The sequence below is a fragment of the Trichosurus vulpecula genome, chromosome 2 (genome assembly GCF_011100635.1).
Source record: "Trichosurus vulpecula isolate mTriVul1 chromosome 2, mTriVul1.pri, whole genome shotgun sequence".
NCBI lineage: Eukaryota > Metazoa > Chordata > Mammalia > Diprotodontia > Phalangeridae > Trichosurus > Trichosurus vulpecula.
Genome location: NC_050574.1, coordinates 41,830,885 through 41,855,733, shown reverse-complemented (window position 1 = coordinate 41,855,733; position 24,849 = coordinate 41,830,885). Strand labels below are relative to the sequence as shown.

Below are 24,849 nucleotides of genomic sequence, written 5' to 3'. Positions count from 1 at the left end.
TTCCTCGGCAAGGATACTGGAGTGGTTTGCCAAACAGGGTAAAGTGATTTGCCCAGGGTCACACAGCTAGGAAGTATCTGAGGCCAGATTTGAACTCAGGAAGATAAGTGTTCCTGATTCCAAGCCTGGCACTCTATCCACTGAGCTGCCTAGCTTCCCGCTATTATTATTACTACTAATAATAGTACTTGCCTCCCACATTTAGGAAATGGTATTCGTACAGTGCGTTATAAACCTTACAATACTGTATAAATGCTAGCTGTTGGTATTATTCCCCTCCCCCAAACCATTACTCTTCCTAACTTCTCATTTTCTTTCAAGGACACCATCATCCTTTCACCTCCTCAGGTCCACAACTGTGGGGTCATCCTCCGCTTTTCACCCTTCCCACTTCCTTTTGTATCCAATCTGCTGCCTCCTCCTTCATGTTGTCTAGTTACTTCATTGGTGTCTGACTCTTTGTGACCCTACTTGAGGTTTTCTTGGCAGAGACCCTGGAGTGGTTTGCCATTTCCTTCTCCAGCTCCATTTACAAACGAGGGTACTGAGGCAAACAGTGTTGAGCAATTTGCCTAAGATCATACAGCTAGTAAGTGTCTAAGACCAGTAAGTTTCTGGTCCTCACTTGAACTAAACTGCCAAGCATTCAAACTCTGCTTCACAGAGCGTAACTCCAATGGGCTGGCCATGTTGTTCCAATGCAAAATGTATACTTGCCAAAAAGACTATTTTATGGAGAACTCACACAGGGCAAGCATTCATATAGTGGTCAGAAGAAGTGATACAAGGACACTCGAGATCTCTCTCAAGAACTTTGGAATTGATTGTGTGACATGGGAGATATTGGCACAAGACCGTTCAGCATGGCATGCCCACATCAGAGAAGGTGCTGTGCTCTATGACCAAAGCAGAATCGAGACAGCTCAAGGCAAACGGAGCATGAGCAAGTGTAGAGAATCTACCTCAAATGTTCACCTGGACTGTTTGAGCCCAACCCACTGTAGAGCATTCCAAGCTCATATTGGTCTGATCAGCCACAGTCGGACACATTGAAACTTGACTCCAGAGTAGGGATGTCATTCTGGTCCTCCTCAAGAGCAAGGACAGCAACCAACCAAATGATAATGGTACTTACCTCCCAGCTGTGTTCTGAGGATAAAATGGATCTATATTCGTAAAGTGCTTTGCAAACCTTAAAATACTATATAAATGCGAGCTATTGGTATTCTAGCCCCGCCCCCCAAGCCATTACTCTTCCTATTTTCTTCAAGGACACCATCATCCTTTCAGTTTCCCGAGGAACTCCACAACTCTGAGGCCATCCTCCACTTTCCACTCTTTCCCCTTTCTTTCATATCCTATCTGCTGCCTTGTTGTTGTTCAGTCATTTCAGTGGTATATGACTTGGCATGACCCGACTTGGGGTTTTCTTGGCAGAGGCACTGGGGTGGTTTGCCATTTCCTTCTCCAACTCATTTTAGAAATGAGGAAACTGAGGCAAATAGGGTGAAGTGACTTGCTTAGGGTCACATAGCTAGTAAGTACATAAGGTCAGATTTGAGCTTATGTCTTCCTGATTCCAGGCCCAGCACCCCATCCACTGTACCACCCAGTGCCCTAATCTGCTGCCTAGTTTTGCCATTTCCCACAATCCCATCTCTTGCACCTGGCCCCCATTTTCTCATCCCCTCTGCCAGCCAATTGACATCCTCACCTCCAGCCTCTCCTCTCGTTAATCCACCCTGCCTGCCTGATTTTCCTAAAACGTAGGTCTAACCATTTCACTTCCTTGCTCAAGAATGGATTCCTGCTTGCCTCTAGGATAATATACAAACACATCTGCTTTGCACAGAGAGCCTTTCACAGTCTGGCTCCAACCTCCTTTTCTTAGTCAAAATTGTATTATGGCCCCCATCCCCCACTCTTTCTTTCAGTTGAACTGCTCTGCATCTACTCCCTGCATGTGGCTTTTCGTCTCCCGCCTCTGTCATTTTGCACAAGCTGTGCCCCCTGCCTGAAGTGCCCTCCTTCTTCACCTTTGCCTCTTGAAACACCTGGCTCCATTGGAGACTCAGCTCAGGTGCTCCCTCCTACAGGGGTTTTTTTCTAATTTCCTCGGTCTCTTCTCAATGGCCTCCTCCTCTTCCCACAATGCTCTGCTTCTCTGTAAATAGCTTTGTATTTATTCTGTTTTTCTCCAGTAGGATGTGAGTTCCCTGAGTGAAGGCTTTTTGTCTTGTCTTATTCCAAGGGCTATGACATTGCCTTATACAAAGTAGGTGTTTGTTGAAATGAACGTTGAACTTGTCCTTGCTGCCACCTTGTGGCCACAAAGGGAGAGTGCATGTCCCTAAATCTTCCAGGAGGTGGACATTCATCCCTTTAAGGAAAATACCTGAGGTAGAAGGCAGAATCTCTGGGCCTTCACTGACACCCTGTGTTTGGCTGATTCAGAATCTGGATTTCTGGCTGGACTGGAATATTTGTAGGGTGATATTGATGCCACTTCTTAGCTGGGTACTCCAGTGGCCAAGCTCTAAAAATCCGAAGGGATTAGAAGGCAGGGGAAGAGGGGAGTGATTCCAGGTCACAGATTTGGGGAGCTGAAATCCCCTTCCTTTGATCCCCCGAGAGACAGAGGGAGAGAGAGAAAGAGAGAAAAAGAGAGAGAGAGAGAGAGAGAGAGAGAGAGCGCGCTGTCAGCTTTCCCTCTTCCTCCTGGACTTTGTCTGCTGCCCCGTCTTGGGCTCTATGGCCCCCATCTGTCTCTGCCTCTTTCCCTCTCATCTCCCAAAGTCCTAGGCTTCTACATTTTTCTGCTTCTGGCCCAAGATCAAACACTTCCCTCCCTTGCTTTGCTTCCTTGCTGCAAGCATTCGAGGCCCCATGCCATGGCCTCAGCCTTCCCACCTTACCTCGTTCCCCATGCCTGCTTCTCCATAACCCAGCTGAGATGGACAGTGGGCCACTGTTGAATACACTGGGCTGTTGGCTTTGGTGATGCTAGGCTAGGACTGACGGAGGTCAATGACTCTGTGTAGACAGGAAGACAGAATTTCCCTCTCTGTCTATAATTATTCATCACGCCTCCCCCCTGTATCATTAATTTGTATCTGAATGCTCTTAATGTTGACATTAGTGGAGTAGGTGAGGCTAGGAAATTAGTTCTCTTTGTGTGTGGCAGAGTATGGAGTGATTGTGACTAAGTCCAGGAAGTATGAGTAGGGAAGGGAACAAGCATTTATTAAGCACCTACTGAATGCCGGGTATTTTACTGGTGTTATATTATTTCATTCTCACAACAGCCCTTTGCTATTATTGTCACTGTCTTACAATTGAAGAAACTGAGGCAGACAGGTATTAAGTGACTTGCCCAGGGTCACACAGCTAGTAAATATCTGAGGCTAGATTTGAACGTGGTCATCCTGATTCCAGGCCCATGGATTTCTCCATTGTGTCCCCAGCAGGCTCAGGTATAGTAGACTCCTAGTACAAGAACATTATAAAATTGTCTTTCTACACAGGTCCTTGGCCCCAAAGGATGTTCAGTCCTCCTTTTAACATTTCTACCACTCAAAAGTTTCTTCTTACCTTTTCTCTGAAGGTCCTCTCTTGAGGTGCCCCTACAACCAACTGAGATAAGTCTATGTTGTGCTCACCATTCTCTTAGCCAATCAGGAGTCACATTTCCCTTCACATACCCAGCCCACTGATGCACCCCCAGGCACTGAATAAAGGGGTGTATTGGATAAGTAGCAGCTTCTTTACAGAAATGAGGAGTCTGTGGGATAGAAATTTAAGTAACTTAAGTAACTGGTTTGTTGTTTCCAAGCTAGTGGAAAAAGAACATTAGATTTGCTGTCTGAGGCTTGGGTTTGAATCCTGACTCTGTGTAACCAGGGACTTGGTTTCTTCCCCTGCAAAATGGCTCAGCTGACCTCTCACACCCCTTCCAGACCTTAGACCTTTATTCTGGATTCACTGTTACTGGGTTTTCTTAAGGCTATCACCTGAATTGAAGCATTTTTATCTCTTTCTTTTTATTTTTTGGAACAGTAGCTAATGTGGAAATTTGTCTTACATGAATATATATGTATATGTGTATATATACATACACGTGTACACAAATATACATACATATGAATATACATATGTGTGTACGTATATATATGTATATTTATATATATAAATATATGAATAATAATTTGTAGGGCAGTTAGGTGGTGCAATGGGGAGAATGCTGGGCCTGAAGTAGGAAGACCCATCTTCCTGAATTCAAATTCACACTTTTGCTAGCTGTGTGACCCTGGGCAAGTCACTTCATCTTGTTTGCCTCAGTTTCCTCATCTGAGGATAATGAGCTGGAGAAGGAAATGGCAAGCCATTCTAATATCTTTGCCAAGAAAAACCCAAAATGGGTCACAGAGTCAGACATGGCTGAACAACAACACATATTTCTAATGAGCTTTGTTTTTCTTGCTTAATCAACGAGTAGGGGAGGGGGAAGGGGAAGGTAAAGAATTTGAAACTGAAAATAAAATAAAATTGAATTTTAAAAAAGGATATTGTGTGGCTATTATTACAAACAGGGGTAGCTAGGTGGCGCAGTGAGTAGAGTCCGGGCCCTGGAGTCAGGAAGACCTAAGTTCAAATCCAACCTCAGATACTTGACACACTCGCTAGCTGTGTGACCTTGGGCAAGTCACTTAACCCCAATTGCCTTGCCTTCCCCCCTCCAAAAAAAAACCCAACCTTACAAACAGAATCCAGTCTAGGTGACTTCTTGCCCTTAGGAAAAAAGTCTCCGCTCTTGGGACCTTCCATTAGAATTTAGCTTAGGAGTGGAAAAGCAGCCAGAGCAGTCTGGGTTGACATATATTCTTTTGTCTACATTGCTAGAGGCAGCTAAGTCCCATGATTAGGTCATGTTCTTTTCAGGAGGAAATGAACAATTTTTGCCCATCTCCTCATTAATATGTCCTCCCCATCATTGATTGTTAACCAGTCAAAGTTGATGGAAATCCTCAGGGACACCCACTTTTCCACAAGTATTTAAACATTCAAGCAGCCTCCATGAGGGTCTTTGGTTTATGAGAGGTAGCCACTGACCACATTTTATTAATTATTTGCTAGCTATAATTAATGAAATGATTGTTAATTACCCAGAAATCATGTCTTTTGGACTTTTCCTTTGTCACACTGGTAACCTGGATAAAGACTTAACCAGCCACACCTACAGTAGGGGCCCAGGTGTAGAACACAAGGGTTAATAGGGAAATCCTATGTTCTCTCAGGTGGGGACTCCCTTATGTCAGAGGACTGTCACAGAACACTAGCAGAGTGATATTCTGAAAGTGCAGCTCAGACTGTGTCACTCCCCTGCTCAGGAAGCTCCACTGAGTTCCTATTGCCTCTAAGAAAAAATACAAATGCCTTTGTTTGATATTAAGGCCCCTTTTCACCCTGGCTCTAAGTTAATTTCCCAACATTATTATTCATTCCCCCTAACAAACTCTTCAGTTCTGCCAAACTGGTCTTCTTGCCATTCTTCATACGTGATACTCCGTTTCCCACCTCCATGTGTTTGCATGGACTGTCTCCTCTGCCTGGAATGTTCTCTCTCCTAATCTTTACCTCTTAGAACCCTTCAAAGGTCAGTTCAAAATCTGCGTTCTTTAAGAGGCCTTCCCCTAGTTGTCAGGCACTACTCTCCCCCAAAACAAATCACTGTGTATTGATTTTGTAAATATCCTCAAGAAGCACCTACCATGGTACCTGGCACGTAATGATGATGGTGATGAAAACAATTATCAAAAACAATCGTATTTTGGGATTTGCAAAGCACTTTACATATGTTAATTCACTTGCTCCTCAAAACAATATCAGGACATCGGTGCTAGTATTATCTGTGTTTTACAGATGAGGAAACTGAGGCACAGAGAGGTCAAGTGACTTTCCCAGATGACACAGCCAGTGAGTTTCTGGCACTTAACAAATGCTTGTTGACTGACTGACTGATCAGCCACATCCAATGACGCCAAATGTAACCAACCCACCCCTTTCTGTGTGCTCACGTCCATTTGGAGAACTCTTCCCTACTTTCTTCATACTTGAGACCTTCCCTGGGTTCCCTTAACATCCATTGCTTGGTTACCAATGGAGGGCATGGTCATATGACCAGCCCACATTTGTGGTTGGTAGCACTTTTCTTTGTTGATGTCCATCCCACCATTTCCCCAGTTGGATCCCTTTTTGAATGTGTCATTACCTGCTCACTCTCTCCGTGCACCCCTCTGTGGTTGTTTGTGGGGATCCCCAACTTCAATTGGGTGGAGGCTGTCCTGTTCCATGTCTCATAGCCTTGTAAGGTCACTGGAAGAGTACCAGTTTTGAAAAGATGGGCCATTTGTTTCAGGGAAAAGGTGGAGGTTATTTGGTGAGCATTGTAACATCCCCAAAGCAGGCCATTCCTACCCTCCTCCTTCTGGTCAATGCTGGGCCTGATTCATTGTCCATGGGCACTCTGTTTGAGATAGGCTGATGGACAAGGTGGTGTTTTAGCCAAGTGCACATAACTGTGTGTGGTAGGATAAGCATTCTTCATGCACTGGGTGAGAACACACTGAGAGAAACTGGAGAAAACACATGGGGAGAACCTAGAGAGAGAAGTCACAGAGGGAATCAATGGATGGACCCATGGAAGAAAGATGGTGGTGAAGCCTAATCCTGGCAGCTCCTCTAGTCATGACTCTAGATGACTCCTGGTCGTCATCATGACCGTCTCCTCCCGGTCCCCCCAGAAGCATCTATATCCCCTCCCAGGTGCCAAGGGGGAGAGAAAATTCTCTACTCGGCCCTGCTGTTGGGGAAGGGAGCCAAGTCTCCTTCTCCTTCAGACTCACAGGGAAGTCCCCAAGAAAGCCCATCCATGGTGCCCTCTGACCCAGATGGGTGTCTATCCTAGCACTAGGGATCAGTATAGGCCCCAAGCCTTAGCCTCACAGAAGCATCTTTGTCAGCCCTGAGGCCTCAGACCCAAAGGAAAGAACAGATATCAAGGCCAGGAGGGGAGGGAAGGAACCCATTCTGTTCTGGGCAAGGAGGCTTCTTTATCCTCTGAGGAGGAACTCAGAATGAGAATTTAGGAATGGGCATCACCCCCTGCCTCCTGGATCTCTCCAGGTCTGAGGGGCAGTCAGGAGAAGAGGTAGTAGTGGGGTCATACCTGTGGGAAGTCCTGGGTGACCATGGGGCACTTGCTTCCCTCCTTTTCTGTGGGTGGAGGGAAGAGAACATTTCTTAGGGGAGGCAAGAAGCCACTGTACCCATCCAACAGCGTGGGCAGAACCTAAGCCTTTTTCTTAAAGAGCCCATGTGATCTGACCTTGAGGAATTAAACAAGTGGGGGAGTGAACCAGAGGCAAGAACGGTCCCAGAGAGTCAGAGGCAGAGTTAGAGTCTGAGGTGGAGTTGAAGGCAGAGCCAGAGGCAGAGACAGAGCCAGAGGCAGAGGACCATCTGCTCTGTGGGCAGGGTAGGAGAGAAATCTCAGCGTGGGGAGGAGAGCACAGGCCCATGGAGATGCCCTGGGACCTTCTCCGTGACTGGTCCAGCTGTTGGAAAAGATTCCTGTTCACAGGTGAGAGAGAAGCTGTGGGACGGTTCCCTGAGATATGGGCTAGGACTCAGGAGACCCCGACCCCAGTTCCTGCCTGGCTTGTGACCTGAGGTAGGAGACAATGGTCTTCCCTTCCCTGGACTTCTGTTTTCTTAAGGCTGTACAATAAGGGGTAAAGGTGAAGAGGTGGGGAGCTTTAGGATTTTGAATGAATCGATTAAGGAAGGAAGGAATGATAGAAATAGCATTTAGTAACTACCTATGTACCAGAAAGGGCTGCTAGGTGGTGCCATAGTGCACAGAGCATCAGGCCTGGAGTCAGGAAGACTCATCTTCTTGAGTTCAAATTTGACCTCAGATATTTACTAGGTGTATGACCTTGGGCAAGGCCCAATTTGCCTCAGTTTCCTCATCTGTCAAATAAGCTGGAGAAGGAAATGGCAAACCACTCCAGTATCTTTGCCAAGAAAACCTGAAATGGGGTCACAAAGAGTCAGACACAACTGAAAAACAGCAACATGTACCAGGCACTGTGCTAATTGCTGGCAATACAAATACAAAAAGACAAGACAGTGCCTTCCCTCAAGAAGCTTTCATTCTAATAGGAGAAGACAACATATAGAGGCTCCCGGTGGCCAGGAAGGGATTTTGCTCAGGGCAGCCACAGGGACGGAGAGGGGAGTCATGGAATAACTGATGGCTTGTCCTTTCCAGGAGTTGTGGTGTCCATTCAGTGACTGTCCCCACAACTAGAGTCAGAAGCCATGGGTGGAGGAAGGAGTATAAAGGTGGCTTGGGAGCATCGTGGTGGTCCGGGTTAAGAAGTGATGAAGGAAGCCTTGGGCAGGAGCTGGAGGGCCATTGGTCAAAGACGCACAAGAATCTGGGTTTAAATTTTAGTTCTGCTATTTACTAGCCCTGTGATATTGGGGGTTTGGTCACTATTCCTCTCTGGGCCTCAGTTTCCCCATCTGTGAAACAAGAGGTTTAGACCAGATAGTCTTAAGGGTCTTTCCAATTCTAGTGCATAGAATGCCAGCCTTGGAGTTAGGAAGACAAGGTTAAGTGCTGCCTTTCACACATAGAGCTAAGTGACACTGGGAAAGTCGCTACCTCTCAGTGCCCTGCTCAACTCTCTAAGACTATAAATGGCAGAGAATGGGCTTGCCTGTCTCAGCGAAGGGAATTTTCTCACTAGGAAGTTCCCTAGACCAGTGAAGTCACAAGTGTAGACCCCATGTGTATCGACAGACTCTAAATCCTGGGGTCCTGTTCATAAGCTCTTATCTAAGGGCCTTGGATCACAGGGAGGAAAGCCATCTCTGGGTCTTGAAGGGGCTGTTGGAGGGCCCCAGGCTCTGGGGAAGTTGGGTCCTAGGCTTGAGGAGGACCTGGCGAACCCAAGTCTTCTTGATTTGGGGGCAGAGAGGAGAAGAGAATGGAAGGGAAGGAGGAGGGAATAGAAGACAGGTCAAGGATGCCCTGAGGTAACTGCCACTGGAAAGGTAAAAGACACCCAGAAATCTGGAGTCGGGAAAAAGACAGGGTTCTTAAGATGCTCTTGTCTAACCTCCTCATTTTACAGGTGGAAAAAATGGATTTATAGATGGGAAATGGCATGCCCCAGGTCCCATAGGTAATAATAGGGAAAATGACCATCCCAAGCGGGATTATTCATGGCTATATATAATATTACTATATTTTTGCAAATATGGGGTTGTTTATGTTATTAATTTATATATAATTTATATATTATTGATATTAATTAATAAATTATTATATTATACATGTTAATATGTAAAATAATTTATATTATTACTTATATTGTATATTATTAATTATGCTATGTATATTGTTAATTACTCATCTATTTATTATTAGTATATTGCTAATACATTATAAATAATGTAAATGGTATTATTTCTATTTTATATAGTATTTCTATTTAGATATCATTTATAAATATAAGATTATGTATATTTATCTATCATTAATAACAGGTGAAATAATGAACCCAGATCCTCTGCTGAGTGAAGGCTTTCTCTCCCATTCCACTGCTCCTTTAAGGGGAGGCCTTGGATGTGAACCTCATTAAGAAGAGCAGGAAGACGGGGAGGGGGTTAATGATCCCTCCCTGTCCCTCCCTCTGGCTCTCTGTTACCTTCTAGTTCTTTGAAGTGAGATAGCTGGGCTATCCCACCCAGCAGGGTCACTCAGAGATGCCCAAGGGGGTCAGGCATTTCATAAGGAGGAGCGGGGGTGTCTCCCTCAGGTACTTCTGATGGGAGTCCCACCTCTGAGGTCACAGGCTTGGGGGTAGTGGTGTGCCACTTATTGAGGTTGGGATGGGAGATCAAGTTTTTGGAGAAGGAAGATCCCAGGTTTGGGGATTCAGATTGGGGATGGGGTCCAGAGGATGAGTGAGGGGATATCGGAGAAAAGGAGGGGGCATCTCTAGATACAAGAGATACCAGAGATTTTCCTGGGTCACTTCAATAACCTTAGACAAATCACTGAACTTCTGGCCCTGAGTCTCCTCCCCTGTATAAGGAGGGTACTGAAGGAGGTATCTCTAAAGGCCTTGGCAGCCTGAAATCCTCAGTGCAAACCCTGGGCTCATGATCTCTCTGGCCAAGTGTCAGGGAGGGAGAGAAGAAAGGAGAGAAAGAGGGAGATGGAGAGAGAAGGAAAGGAGCAGAGAGAGAGGGAGAGAAGGAAAGAGGGAAGAATAGGGAGAAAGGGAAGGAGGGGGGGAGGGAAAGAGTAAAAGAAGGAAGAAGGGAGAAAAAGAGGGAGAGAGGGAAAGGAAGAAGGAGGGAGGGAGAGAGAGAGAGAGAGAGAGAGAGAGAGAGAGAGAGAGAGAGAGAGAGAGAGAGAGAGAGAGAGAGAGAGAGAGAAAGGAAGGAAGGGACCAGCTCAAAGACAGTGAAGCTGAGAATGAGGAACTCCTTGGGCTTCAGTTATAGCTAGGCAATGATCTTCAGGGAAAGTCCTGGGTCTCATTTTCCTCCCCTGCAAGATGTAGAAGCTGGACAAAAGCATCTTAAAGGATCCTAGCCCTAGGGCTGGGCCAGCCCTGACAGGCTATCTAGTCCACCCCCCTCATTTTACAGATGAGGAAACAGAGGCTCAGAGAAGTTACACAGCCAGTCAGGGTAGGGCATGAGGCATGCCACCCTCAGTCATCTTACAATTTTTTTATAATCCTTTCCTTTGGACTTGAACTAGACCCAAGAGAGCAGTTCTAGAACCCTGATCCATGATTGGCTGAGGGCCCAGAGCCCAAGTGCTCATCTCCATGTCTTGCCCAGGGTGACACAGTAAATGTCAGAGGCACATTTGAACCCTGGTCTTCCTAATTCCTAATCAAGACATTTAATTAGAACCAGATCACCAGCACAGGTCTTTTCCATACCAGGAAGTGTCAGAGCTGGAATTTGAACCCAGGGCTTCTGGCTACAAGTTCTCAGCCCAGGTGAAAGGTAGACCAATCAGGGTTGGTTCTAAAGAGATGGCTTTCCCTGAGAGAAGCCCCAAGGACAGGTGGCAGGTCCCACCCTTCTCTGGGCTGGGGACGGGGCATAATTCTGCCCTGTGTCCATCCTTGTCTCCTGGGTATCTACTTTCATCAGTCCCAAAATATCTGAGCAAAGTCACATGGCTGATTAGTGACAATTAGTGATAGTCATGTAATTGTCAAACTATCTCCTTTCCCCTGGTCCCTTAGGAAGTTAAAGGAATGAATGAAAAACATTTATTAAACACTTGCTACAAGCCAAGCACATGCTTAGGAGGGGGTCAGTGGTGCTGACCTTGTCTTTCTCCCTTCCTTCTCAGCCACAATCCTCAGCTCTTCTATCCAGCTAGCTTCTTTGGCCCAACTGAGCATAGCACCCATTCCTTCCTATGGGTCAATCGGAAGCAACGCTACCCTGTCTGTCCGTGGGATCCCAAAGGAGCCTCAGAGTTATTCCTGGTTCCGGCAGATGATGGAGGAGTCCAACAAGATTGTTAGCTATGCAGTCCAGTCAGGAGAGCAGACTCGAGGACTCAACCACACTGGCCGGGAGAGTATTTTCCCAAACGGCTCCCTATTTATCACCAATCTTACTTCCAATGATAATGGTGTTTACATCATAGAAGTCACCACCACAGATTTGAAGCCAGTATTGGGACGGGGGCATTTGCAAATCAATGGTAAGACCATTCCCAAAGACTAAGGTCATCCAACCCACTTCTGGAAAATTTTCTCTTCTTCTCTCCCAGTGTCTGGGGGTAGGAGTGGATTTCAGAACCATGGAGATGTGTCCTGTGGATTCCTGACAAACTCCTGGAATGCGCCTATTCTGATGGAATGTAAATTCCTTGAGGGGAAGGGTTGTTCCAATTTTGCCTTCTCATCTTTAGTGCCTAGCGCAGTGCTTGGCACAGAGTAAGTCCATAATAAATGTTTTTTAATTGACTGGCTTATTCATCTGAGGATGAAGCCAAGAATTAAGAAAGGGTAGGGGAACCTCTTGTTCCTCTTTACACTTCAATTAAAAGAATTATTAAGCACCTATGGTGACTCGAGGCGGGATGGGGGTGGGGGCTAGAGGACTTCCTTTCCAGCTACAGCAGGAAGGAATAAGAGTGAGCCCAGAGAACCAAAGGACATGAAACTGGAGATTTGCCTTTTCCGTTCCCTACCCCAGGGGAGAAACATCTCCTGTCTTTATAAAGATACACCAATAGAGTACAAATCCTTGTGTCTGGGCACTAGGGCAGCTGGGGCCAGGCAGCCCAGGCCATGTCTTAGGGTCTCTCTCAGAGAAAGGGCACATCTCAGCCCAGAGGAGCCAACTAAAGCTGGGGTGGGGGTAGGGCATGAGGCATGCCACCCTCAGTCATCTTACAATTTTTTTATAATCCTTTCCTTTGGACTTGAACTAGACCCAAGGCCTCATCTGCCCCCTGGATTGTGATGGGATCTGAGCAAGTCCAGGAACTTAGAGGGTCCTTGAACCATAGATTTAGAGTCAGGAGGGACCGCAGAGGCCCTTTTATTTTACGGATGAAGAAACTGAGGCACACATGTGACGACCTTATCAGGGTCACACAGTTAGTAGGTGTCCGAAGTAGGAGTTGGACCCTGGTCTTCATAATTCCTAGGTCCAGTGTCCTAAGGCTTCTTTTCAGTACTTCAGGACATCAAAACTGGAAGGAGCCTTAACACAAAGAATTATGGTGCTGGGAGAGTCAGAGACTCAGATAATAACAATAGCTAGTGTTTAGAGAGCGCTTTAGAAATATTTCATTTGATCCTCACAAGAACTCTGAAAGGCTGTTGTTGGTGGTTGTTGTTCAGTTGTTTCTGTCATGTCTGACTCTCCATGACCCCATTTGGGTTTTTTTTTTTTTGGCAAAGATACTGGAGTGGTTTGCCATTTCTTTCCACCAATCATTTTACAGATGAGAAAACTGAGGCAAACAGGGTTAAATAGCTAGTAAGTGTCTGAGTCCAAGTTTGAATTCAGGAAGATAAGTCTTCCTAACTCCAGGTCTGGCGCTCTATCCATGCCACCACCTAGCTGCACTAACTCTGGAAGGTAGGTTCTATTATTATCCCCCTTTTTACAGATGAGGAAATTGAGGCAAAGTGATTTGTTAAGGGTTAGACAGCTAAGTAACTGTCAGAGGCAGGATTTAAACCCTGACCTTTAGGCTAGAAGTTCATCACTCTATCCATGCCACTTATGGGTGGCTCTGTGTGTGTGTGTGTGTGTGTGTGTGTGTGTGTGTGTGTACAAGTACAGGTAGCTAGGACTTTGTCTCAGGCACTACTATCTGATGATTTGAGGGTGCCATTTCCTCAGGATGGAGGATGAAGGCAATCTCAGTATAGAAAATGGGGTCACTAGTAGTGGCAGAAGTGGGGACTGGAACTGGAAACTCTGGAAGCAGAAACCTTGACTGCCCCCCTAAGTTGGGGGGCACCCTGAAAGCAAGCCTTTCTCTCCTTTCTTACAGCCATCTCCCCACAGTTTCTAGCACAGGGTGCTCTCTTGGAGGTACCTTAGAGAATGTGAGAGATGAGAAGAGCCTTAGAACAGAAAACATCCAAGTTGGGAGGGTACTTAGAAAATACATAGAATGCAGAGGTAAGAGGGTCCTTAGTATTTTGAGTGTCAGAACTGGGAAGGACCTTAGGACAAAGAATGTCTGATCTGGGAAAAATGTGGAGTTCATTTAATCCTAAATTTGAACATAAGAAACTGAGGATAAAGGAAGACAAGGGCATTTACCCAAGAGAGGAAGTTTAGTCCATACAGGGTTGGCCTCCAACCCAGTAAGGACTGGGTTCAAATATTACCTCTGAACCATCCTGGCTGTGTGACTCTGGTAAATCATTTCAATTCAGAGTGGTCCAAGCAACTCTCTAAGAGTGTAAGTTGGAGAGAAGGTGCTGACCTGCACTGGTAGAAGGAGTTCTCTCTGCCAGTGAAATGATTGGTCTGGTCCTATCCCACACAGCTGGCCAAAGTAGAACGGTTCCTCCAAATCAGGTTCTCTCCATCCAGTCCCAAGCTCTTAAAGTAGATACACCTAAAGAGTATTGGAATTTAACTTGGCCCTCTCTCCCCTGAAGCCAAGCCTTATCTTTTCTTGAGTGGATTCTGCCCCTAGCCTGTTCACTGGCTTCTTGGTCTCTGGTCTCTCATTTTCTTGTCTCCTCTGCCCAGGTGCTCAATCCTTCCCTTCTGGCCTCTGCTCAGAGCCCTCTGGCCACCAACTTCCTGTTATTTTCATCTATAGCTTTAACGAGGGAGGGGCAGATGGGGCTTTTCCCTAGGGTAGTGATACTGGGGTGGCCACTGCTTCTTTCCATCAGTTTTCCCACACTTGCTGGTCCTCCATCAGCCCCATGCCATACAGCATGGTGAGGGACCTGAACCTTTCCTATAGCCTGCATTCTACCACAAGTTTCTCACTCCTCTCAAACCTCACTACTCTGCTCCCTTCCTCCTGCCTCTTTGATGTGGTATCCGCACCCCCCCCCCTCCCGCCCGGCCCCTAGAGCAAAAGCCATAGGATTATAAATTTATAGCTGGGAGGGACCTTCAAGACCATGAAGTCCCACACCTTCATTTTAGAGACAGGGAAAATGAAGCACAGAGAGATTTTGGTGACTTCACTGGGGTCAGACCTCTAGTAACAGTCAATCAAGAAGCATTTATTAAGCAGTTACTGGTAAAAGTGTCTGAGGTGGGATTTGAACCAAGGTCTTTCTGACTTTAAGTTCCATCATCTGTCCACCACACTGTGGTGCTGCTCAAGTGTTGCCTTGCATGACCACACCTGAGACTTGGAATAGAGTGTTATTTGCATACCTCCCCTCCCACTCCTCCTGGGTGCCAGGATTCCTAGCTACATCTCTGTTAACAACAACCAGAACCACCACTTATATAGTACTTACTATGTGCCAGGAGCTTTGAAACAGCCCTGGGAGGTAGGTACTATTACTACCTCCATTCTAGAGGTAAGTAAACTGAGGCAGACAGAAGTTAAGTGACTTGTCCAGGATCAGAGCTTGGAAATATCTGAGGCTGATTTGGTCTTCCTGACTCCAGACTGTCTACTGTCCTATGTCAGATTCTAGCTGCCGTGTTCTGCTTGTGCTATTTATCCTGATGTATAGAAGCTGCCAAGACATGTCCCAGACCCTCCTCCCAAGCCCTGTTCTCCAGCCATTCTTTACATTTCTTTTGCTGGAGAAAACAGCTCAGTCTTTGTTTCTCCCCTCCCTTCAACCCTCTTCCATGCACTTCCCTGCCTCTCCCTGACTTTCTGGTTTCTCCAAGGTTCAAGTCAAATGCCACCTTCTCCAGGAAGCCTCACCTCTGACCACCTTAGTGTCCAGGGTACTCTCCCTTCCCTGTCATTCAAAGCCCATCTGAAGACCTGTATCCCCTAGGAGCCTCACCCTGAGCACTCTCCCACGGGGAACTCTCCTTGCTCTGAACTGATAATACTAGCAGCTCTCCCACAGGCCCTTGTACCTAGTTATCTGCAGTCCTGCCTTTCTTCCACCTCACAGAACATGAGTTCCCTCGGTTTAAAGTCTTAGCCTTCACTGCCCACAGGGCTGAGAACAAAGGGTCCTCCAGACACCAGCGTTCAAGTCTCAGCTCAGTTGGACTTGCTGTGAGACATTGACTGAGTCCCTGCCTCTCTTTGGGCCTCAGGGTTGGATACCATAACCCTAAATTCAGGGACTTGGGTCTTCAGGCTTCAGTCTCAGGGTGCCCCCTCTCTTCTCTTGGCAGATTCTCCCAAGACCTCCCACTTTGGGTTAGTCGCCAGTATTGTCCTTGGAGCCCTGGCTGGTGGGATTGTCATGGGTGTCCTGGGCTACTTTCTCTTCAAGCGGACTCGAGGGTAAGGATTCTTTAGAAAATGGACTCTGCTGGGACCCATTCTTTTCTCAGGCACAAGGATGAGCCCAGCCGTGTGTGTGTGTGTGTGTGTGTGTGTGTGTGTGTGTGTGTGTGTGTGTGAGTGTGTGTGTGTGTGTGTGTGTGAATATGAAGAACCTTAATGATGAAAACCTTGGAGGGCTCAATCAAACTCTCTGGAGGTCTCTGACCTCACAGCCAAGTGCTAAGGATAAGGCTCACCTTGTTACCCCAAGTCACAATCCTGGACTGGCATCCACTTTCTAGAAAGTTGGAACCTTGCCTTGTTCCCACCCATCCTCTTGGGGAATGGAGTCTTGCCCTGGGCCCCATCCTTTGCCTTGGTTTCTGAGTCCCAGTTCTAAATCACTGTGCTGCTGTGGCTTGTGCTTCCCCATAGGGTCCCCATTGGGACACCTCTCCCTTAGTCGGTCAGAGAGATCCCCTGGCTGAGCCTTACTGATGGGCTTGCTCTGACTTTGCACTTCCAACCGGGACCATGTTGCTCCCACTTGTAGTCTTGGCCTTGATGTGCTGCCTGGAACCTGGTTTTTGGACTGTCCCCTCCATTTCTCCTGGAGTCCTGCTCCTAAACACCAGTCCTCCCTACCCCACACCCCAAGCTGGTTTTTATTCTAAAAGGAACATTTTTTTTCTAAAGGCCTGCATGCCTCATCCCACATGCCTGTTGAGGCTCCCTTCCCCTCCTCCCTCTAGCCCCCATGGTTTCCCTGTTTCCAGTTACCTACAGATGGACTCCCATGATGCCATAGTCAATACACCTACTACACCCCATGTGTTGTTCCCCGCCCCACCCCCGCCTCATTTTCTCAATGCTGACTGGCCACTAGCTAGACCTTGTCCTTTTTCCTGCTGCCTGATTTCTTAATGTGAGCTGCTTAGATTTCAGCCTACATATTTATGTGAAGTGTTTAATATACATGTGTATATACATATATACACATAAATATATAAAACAATATATATTTATAATATATGTAATTCCAAATTTAACCAAAAAATGAACATTTTCCTATTCAAAGTAGAATACAGAGAGAGTTATTTGTGAAACTGTACATCTCTACTACACACAGTCTGCTGTTTTAAAAAAGTAAATTTGTATTGGTATTGTTTGCTCTGACCTTGCCTAAAATTCCTGCTATATTTCTTGGGGAGTATATCCCTATTATGTTATATCCCTTATAACAAAGAATTTTTCTTTTAAGAAAAAGGAAAGCAGACAAAAACAGTCAAATTGATTGATACTGAAAAAAAAAACAACCAACAACCAACACTATGTATGTAGTGTTCCACTGACCCCGCAGTGGCCCTTCTCCCCCTATCCCCATCTCTACAGAGAAATGGGTGGGAAAGTGTCTTCTGCTATCTCTTCTTTGGGAATCATGGGTTGATTTTTTTTAAAGTATCTAATAAAATCATCATGTTACTTCCAAAGCTATACTCTTTTGTGTATTTTTAAAAATGTTTCCAAGACTCTCTTCTCTATTTTTTTGGCAACACTATCTCCTCCCGTCATTCCCTGATGAAGAAGAAAAGCTCTTTGTAACAAATTAGCAGAGTCAAGCAAAATACTCACACATGAGTTAAGTCTGAAAAAATCTGCCCCTGTTGGTGGCTGAGTAACAAGCTGTACCAGCAATCCTCCAGAATCACGGTTGGTCATTACATGGATTAGAGTTCCCAAGTCTTTCAAAGTTGTTTGTCTTTACCAGATTGTTATTGCATAAGTTGGTCTCCTGGTTTGACTCACTTTACTCTGTGTCAGTTCATGCAGGTCTTCTCAAGTTTCTCTGAAATCTCCTTATTCGTCATTTTCTGCATTCCTCCTAACGTGCCTTTCTCATATCCACTACTGACTGTTTCTTTCCTGACCATCCCAATGCCTTACCTCTGCATGCCTACCAGGCTTCCATGCTGCCAATTGCCTCCTCTCAATTGATTCCTCTCATGACTTACCCTCCACCCCATACTCCTTCCAGGATATACCCTGGTGACCGTTCTTATATTGGCACTACCTACTGTAATGGCAAGCAAAGTGGGACTTTTCACTGTTTTTTTCTTTTGGAGTGCTTCTCAGCACTCCAAGGCAATCAAGTGCCTTTTATTAAATCTTACCTTTGTTTGAATCAAGAGTCTTTGATTGAATCAAGAGTCTTTGATGACCTACTTAAGTCACATGGTTGTGACACCCTCTGACCCTGAAGAAGTGTATACACTGTGAGGTTAGTATTTTGCTTGGAGGCTCACTCATTGGAAGAAAGTTCCTGTGATTTCACCAGACGAGACTCTGGGTAGCTGTTAAAGAGCACCTCACCCCCCCCCCCACCCCAGGCTTTGAAAACACAGGTGTTGGTGCTTCTCTTTCTGGTATATGTATTGCTATGGACAGACAATTAGAAGCCCTGTCTGCCAATTTGTGTTATTTGTTCTGTTTGTGTCTTCTCTGAAGTTCAGGGTTCTGACTTTTTCCCCTCAACTAAGTGAATGATATATGTATGTTTAATTAAAGTGAGATTGTAAAATCCCTCAAAGTTGCTTTCCTTAGAAAAGCAGATCAAAGAACCTGTACTAGCAGCCCTCCTGTGTGCTGGTGTTATTGGCCTTACACCTCCACAGCAGCTAGTAATAACATTGTTGTTATACCTACTCCCAGACTCTCCAGAATTCTACCCACCTGTTAGAAATTCCTCCCACCTCCTACTGCCAGGATGCCCACTTGTTTTCCTGATTACATGCTCACTCCAGGAAGTCTTCTCCTCCCAGGGTTGGCCTATGTCATTGCCAACCAACTGTTGGCGATGATAAGATCTCTCACTGACCCACTGGCTTGGCTATGCCCCTTTGGCTTTGGCAGTTATCAGCATGGGAATTGGAGTGTGGCTGGGAATAGAGAGTTGTTTTCATACTGGCACCAGTGCTCTGCCCCTTCCTGTATCCTCAGGTCTTCACAGAGAGTGAGAGAAAATTCTGTCCGAAGACGAAGGCGTCATCCTGTAATTCAGAATAATGGTGAGTTTCTGAGTTTGGGAAGGGAAGGATCTGTTGGGGCTGTCCCTTCCCTATCGGAGAGTAACCAAGGTGGCTTAGTGGGAGGAATACTTTAATTAGAGTCAGGACTTTGAGATCTGAGTCCCAGCTCTAATGCTCACTGTGAGCTCTCTGAACCCTATTTTCATTGTCTATAAAATGGGGGTGCTCATACATGTCCCACCTTCCTTCAGATTTTTGTTGCATCTTTGAACTCACTTGGTTGTACTTTTCCTGTATATAGGTCACAACAGGAAAATTCACAAGTCATTGGAGAATATTCCCATAGTTAAGATACTCATGGCAGGCTTAATGCAGATATGTCAAGTTGAATGAATCTATGTTCTCATTGATAAGGGTGTTTCCTACAGGGATACAAGCCCCAGCCTCTCTGTGGACTCTCTTCTAGGATCAGCTCACCACAAGAGAGGTCCACCCAACATATGGAGGAGGGGGGTGTCTCCTTGAACTTCTTTCCTCATCCAAGATGTCCCCATGAAATATGAGAGTTGTCACTGAACCACAGAGTTGGAAAGGACCTCGGTGGCCATCTAGTCTAGCCCACATGAGAAAAAAAGACCCAGTATAACATACCTTGACAGGTGGTCCTCCAGCCTTGATTAGAAGACCTCCAGTCAATGGCAACGCAATACATCCCAAGGTATCATCATCATTCCACTCTGGACAACTCTTACTGGTAGGAAGCTGTCTCCTGACCTCATACCTCAATCTGCCTCTGGGCATCTTCTACCTATGGCTCCTGATCCTGCCCTCTTGGGGGTCAAACAGGTCAAACAGCCCTTCAAATACCTAAAGATAATTCTCATGTTCCACCCCGCCTCACCCATCAGTCTTCTGTTCTCCAGTCTAAACAACCAATCCTTGTATGACATGGACTCCAGGCCCTTTGCCATCTGGTTATCTTCCGCTAGACACTTGTGTCCTTTCTAACCTTTGTCAGTCAGAATTGAGCACAACACTCCAGTCAGTACGTCCACCAATAACTATATATTAAGTATCTACTATGAGCTAGTCACTGTGCTAAGTGCTAGGGATACAAATATGAAAAAGAAAGTCCCTGCCCTCCAGAAATTCACAGTCTTTTCTTTTCTTTTCTTTCTTCCTTCCTTCCTTCCTTCCTTCCTTTCTTCCCTCCTTTCTTTCTTTCTTTCTTTTTCTTTCTTTCTTTCTTGGAAATCAGAGTGAAGTGACTTGCCCAGGGTCACACAGTTTGTAGGTGTCTGAGGCAGGATTTTGAACTTGGGTTCTCCTGATTCCAGGGCCAGTGCTCTATCCAGTGTGCCACCTAGCTGCCTCAGGAGCTTCCAATCTAATAGGGGAAAGAGAACACTCAAAAAGAATACGATCTGACTGGGTCAGAGTCCATACAGCACAATCACTATTTTCCCCCTCATTCTTGAAGGTTGTGCCTCTCTCAATGCAACCCAAGATGCCATTCATGCTTTTGGCCACCACATCACCTTGATGACTTGAGGTCCACAGAAACCCTTAGATCTTGTTTAGACAAGCTATTGTCTATCCATCTTTCTCTTGAAAAGTTGATCGTACCCAAATGCAAGACTTTTCATTTATCCCTATGATAGTTCATCTTATTAGCTTTCACATAATGCTTGAGCCCACCAAGATCTTTTCTGGATACTGACTCTGTCACCTAATTTGTTCCATTTCCTGGCTCTTGGATTCTATGATCTTGTTCTTGGGTCATTAGCCCTCATTCTTGCTATCTAAGAGAATAAAAGATGTGTCTATGAAGCACTCTTTAAAATAGCATGGAAATCCAGTTATCATTGTCGCTGTTTTGTTCTGTACTTGTGCTTTTATCGATGGTCCAGGCAAGGGAAAAACCCTTTCCCAATGCAGACTGGTACCCACTCCACAGCTGAGAAGCTTAGAGAGCTGTCTGGGACACTGAGACTTGCAGAGAGTCACACAGCCAGGCTGCATCTAAGGCTGGACTAGAACCCTGATCTTCCTGACTCTGAGGTCAACTCTCCAGCCACCACATCAGTGTACCACTCAGACTCATTGCTACTGATGACAATGACAAGCAGCTGCCAGTCTCCATGACTATTTTCACATCTCAGATATGTTCCCTCCCTCCTCTAACAGCCTAGAAGAGAGGAGGTATGTCCAGTGGCCTTGCTCCCTGGGGTCCTCTCCCCATTCAGCAGTTTACATCTCACCTTGGAGGGAGAGATAGAGACAGTTCTGGTCCTTGAGGTTCAGAGAGGACTTCCTGTCTGGGTTTCTCCCCCTCCAGGTAGAGAAGATATCGTGTATGAAAATCACCAGTGGTATCGATGCAAGATCTTGACTGGCCAGGTGAGAACACTCCCATTCTTAGCCCCAGGTCCCTGGCTGTGCTCAATCCCTCCTCTCCCTTTCTCTCTGACAGAGATTCCCCAACCCAGGCCTCATAGAGCAGGGTGTCCTCATTAAAAATACCCATGGACTCTAGAGTACTAGAACTGGGATGGTTCTCAAAGCATAGACTGTCAGAGCTGTCTTTAGAATAGGAAAGGGCAGCACTGGGAGGGACCTTAGAATGGAGAATGTAGGCTCTGGAAAGAAGCTTAGAATACAGATTGTCAGAGCTGAGATATACCTTAGAAGAGGGAATTCTAGAGCTGAGAGGGACTTGGAAGTTATCTCATACAATCCCTTCATTTTACCATCGAGAGAGCTGAGATCCAAAAAGTGGAAGTGACTTGCTCAAGGTATCACAGACAGCGAGTAGGAGAGTCAGAGTTCTGTTCCCACTCCCTCACCTTGGAGCTTTCCCAGGTAAATAAGTGATGCTTTATCCAAACAGAATAGCCCTCAACCTCATCCCCCACCAGGAAAACCGACCCCTCCTCCCTGGAACATCTGTATGTCACAGAGTCCTAAGCACATGAGGAAAGCATATCTTGTGAAAAGAGTCTGCCATGAAAGCAACCAGACAGGCCTACTAACTATATACAGTGTTTTTACTCATAGCCATAGACTCAACAAAAGGGAAAAAAATCACAACATATTTAAACATTGTCTACAGCTTTTCCCACGACCAAGCAACCAATCAATAAACATTATTAAATGACTACTGTCTGCTAAGCACTTTGTTAGGATCTGGGAATACAAAAACAAAATTGAAACAGTTCCTGCCCTCAAAGTGCTTACATTCTAAGGAGGAAGACAACGTATAAACATAAATATATGCATATAAAAAGTGTATTTAGGAGGAATAAATATATGGCACACATAATATATATATTTATGGAATAAATATGTGCATATACAATATTCATATAGACAAAAAACAGGAGAGTTCTTTCCCTCAGGAAACTTACCTTTTTGGGTGGATGGAGGGTAGGAAACAAAGAGTCTAAACAAAGAGTCTAACATGTAGATAGACTATTTAGGAAGACATAATGTGTATACATACATATATTTTATGTATACTTATATGAATATGTAGCACTCTGAACACTGTGTACATGTATTAAAATATTATATATGTTCATGTACAATACATATCAATATATATGCATATATAAATGTTGTCTCACCATTAGAGGGAATGAATATTCTGATATATGCAAAATGGATTCAAAATGGATAGAGGGTAATTTCAGGAGGGAGGGGGAAGAGAATAAGTATGTATGTATCACCTACTGGGTGCCAGTCACTGCTAAGTGGAAGCTGAGTCCTTTAAAAATGCTCAACTCTCAGAAGTTTTAGGAAAGCTGAAGGCCAATTGTTCAATCCCATCAACCATCTCTGCCACCCTTCCACAAGGAGGGAGCAAAGTGAATTCAACCAATAAAACATGCATCCTAAATGCTGTTCTACTCACAGACTTCAGGTGGATCATTGTCAAGTTCCTGAGGGACTCAGGAGCTCAAGGTGATCCTTCAGCTCTTGCCCCTCACCGTGTGAACCAGCTGCCAACCTAAAGGCCACAGTCTCACAAGGGAAAACTGGAGTTGAGGCTAGAGAATTGTCTTCTTATCTCCACCACCATCTCGCTTTTTCTTACCTCAACATTGAATCATAGATCTAGGTCTCAGAATTCATCCCAAGGGTTAATATAATGCATTTCCTTTGTAAGCTTGTGTATCTTATTTTATACATTTAAAATCACATTTCTGGACTTCACTAGATTGTCAGTGGCATCCATCACACCAAAAAGGTTAAGCAACCCCCCAATTCTAGTTTGTCTCCATCATTTTACATTCCAGGACAGTGAGAGTCCAGAGAGATTGAGTGACTTACCCAATGCCACACAGGCAGTATCAGAAGTGAGATTTGAACTCAGCTCCTTTGACTGAGGAGCCAGTGCTCTTCCCACCATGCCACACTGCCCATTATCACATTGGTGCTCCTTGGTGCTCTTTTTCTTCTCCATCCCTGAAGTCTCAGTGAGATGATGGGATGGAGAGAGGGTAAAGCTACCCGTGTCTCTTATTTTTTTCACAGGGAGGAGGCTTGTCATCCATTTCCTCTCCAGAGATTTTGGAGGCCCCCCACCAGGTACTGTGGGTGTGAGAAAGTGAAGGATCATGGATTTGGAGCTGGAAAGGGCCTTAGAGATCTTATAGTTCAGCCGCATCTTTTTATTTCCAGTCAGTCCGTAAACATTTTTAAGCCCCTACTATGTGCTAGGCATTGTGCTAAGAGCAGGGGTATACATGAAAAACAAAAAGTCTTTGACCTTGAGGAGCTTAAAATTTAATGAGAGAAGACCACACACAAAGGAATGTTGAAAAGGGGTGGGGGGAGAGGTACCTGGGATGGGGGTGGGGGTCATGATGGAAAGGTCAAAGGAGTACAGCTGGGTAGGAAATAAAGAGATGCCTGGCCTGGACTCTCTCCTTCAATGGAGGTTTTGGGAGGAACTCATTGTCCTGCCCACCAATCAGAGGGGCAGAAGGCATCAGGAGGAAATGGAAGCTGAGAGAGGTCATCAATTTGTCCATAGTTATAACAGAAGCAATCAGCAAAGCTGAGACTCAAGTCTGGGTCTTACGACTGCCAGTCTCACCTGTCTCTCCTTTCTTCACAGGCATTGGACGTCAGCAAAATGGATGTTTATGATGAAGTCATGGTCTGGCCAACAGTCCAAGCCCCTTAGGGGAGAAGGGAGCTCCCTGAGACAATGAGTCTGTCCTGTTTTTCCCTTCTGGGATGACCTCCTTCACTTGGGATCCAGGAACATTCCACAGAGACAGTGTGCATTTCGTGGTGGAAAAGAGCATTTATTCAGCAAACCTCAGGAGAGCCTCCACCTGAACCCCAAAGAGTACCTGCCTCTAGTGTGTCAATGAGCCTGAGTCCCTCCTAGAGATCCTGCCACAGCCTTGGGCTTCAGATTGAGAGCTTGTTGTCCAGTGGCAATGAGGACGATGTAAAATGAGAGCATCAGAAAAGGGGAGACCAGGGAAGGGCCTTAGGATATAGAACATGGGATGGCAGAACTGGGAGGAACCTTAGAAAAAGAGAACATGAGACCTCCAAAGGAATTGTAATGTTCTAGGTTTTGTTTTCAAGGGCTACCTCCTCCCTCCCCAGCACTGATTGTCTATGTCTGTGCCTGTGTCTAAGGTCCTTCCCAGCTCTAGAACTCTAGATTCTAGATTCCAAATACAATCTGATTAATGCAGACTGTTATCTCCCTTGTTCTAGACACTTTATTTTTATGAATTCAGCACAAAGATGGCATAAATTTAATTCCACTCAATAAGCATT

At 45.5% G+C, this 24,849-nt stretch overlaps 1 protein-coding gene across 1 annotated transcript; it reads left to right on the top strand.

Moving 5' to 3' along the window:
* Positions 1-7,575: 7,575 nt before the first annotated feature.
* On the top strand, positions 7,576-24,235 carry LOC118836371 (carcinoembryonic antigen-related cell adhesion molecule 3-like). Its single transcript, XM_036743683.1, has 7 exons — positions 7,576-7,639; positions 11,456-11,815; positions 15,925-16,036; positions 19,016-19,083; positions 21,383-21,444; positions 23,581-23,634; positions 24,167-24,235. Exons 1-7 carry the CDS (start codon positions 7,576-7,578, stop codon positions 24,233-24,235), a joined length of 789 nt encoding a protein of 262 aa, XP_036599578.1.
* The last annotated feature ends 614 nt before the right edge of the window (positions 24,236-24,849 follow it).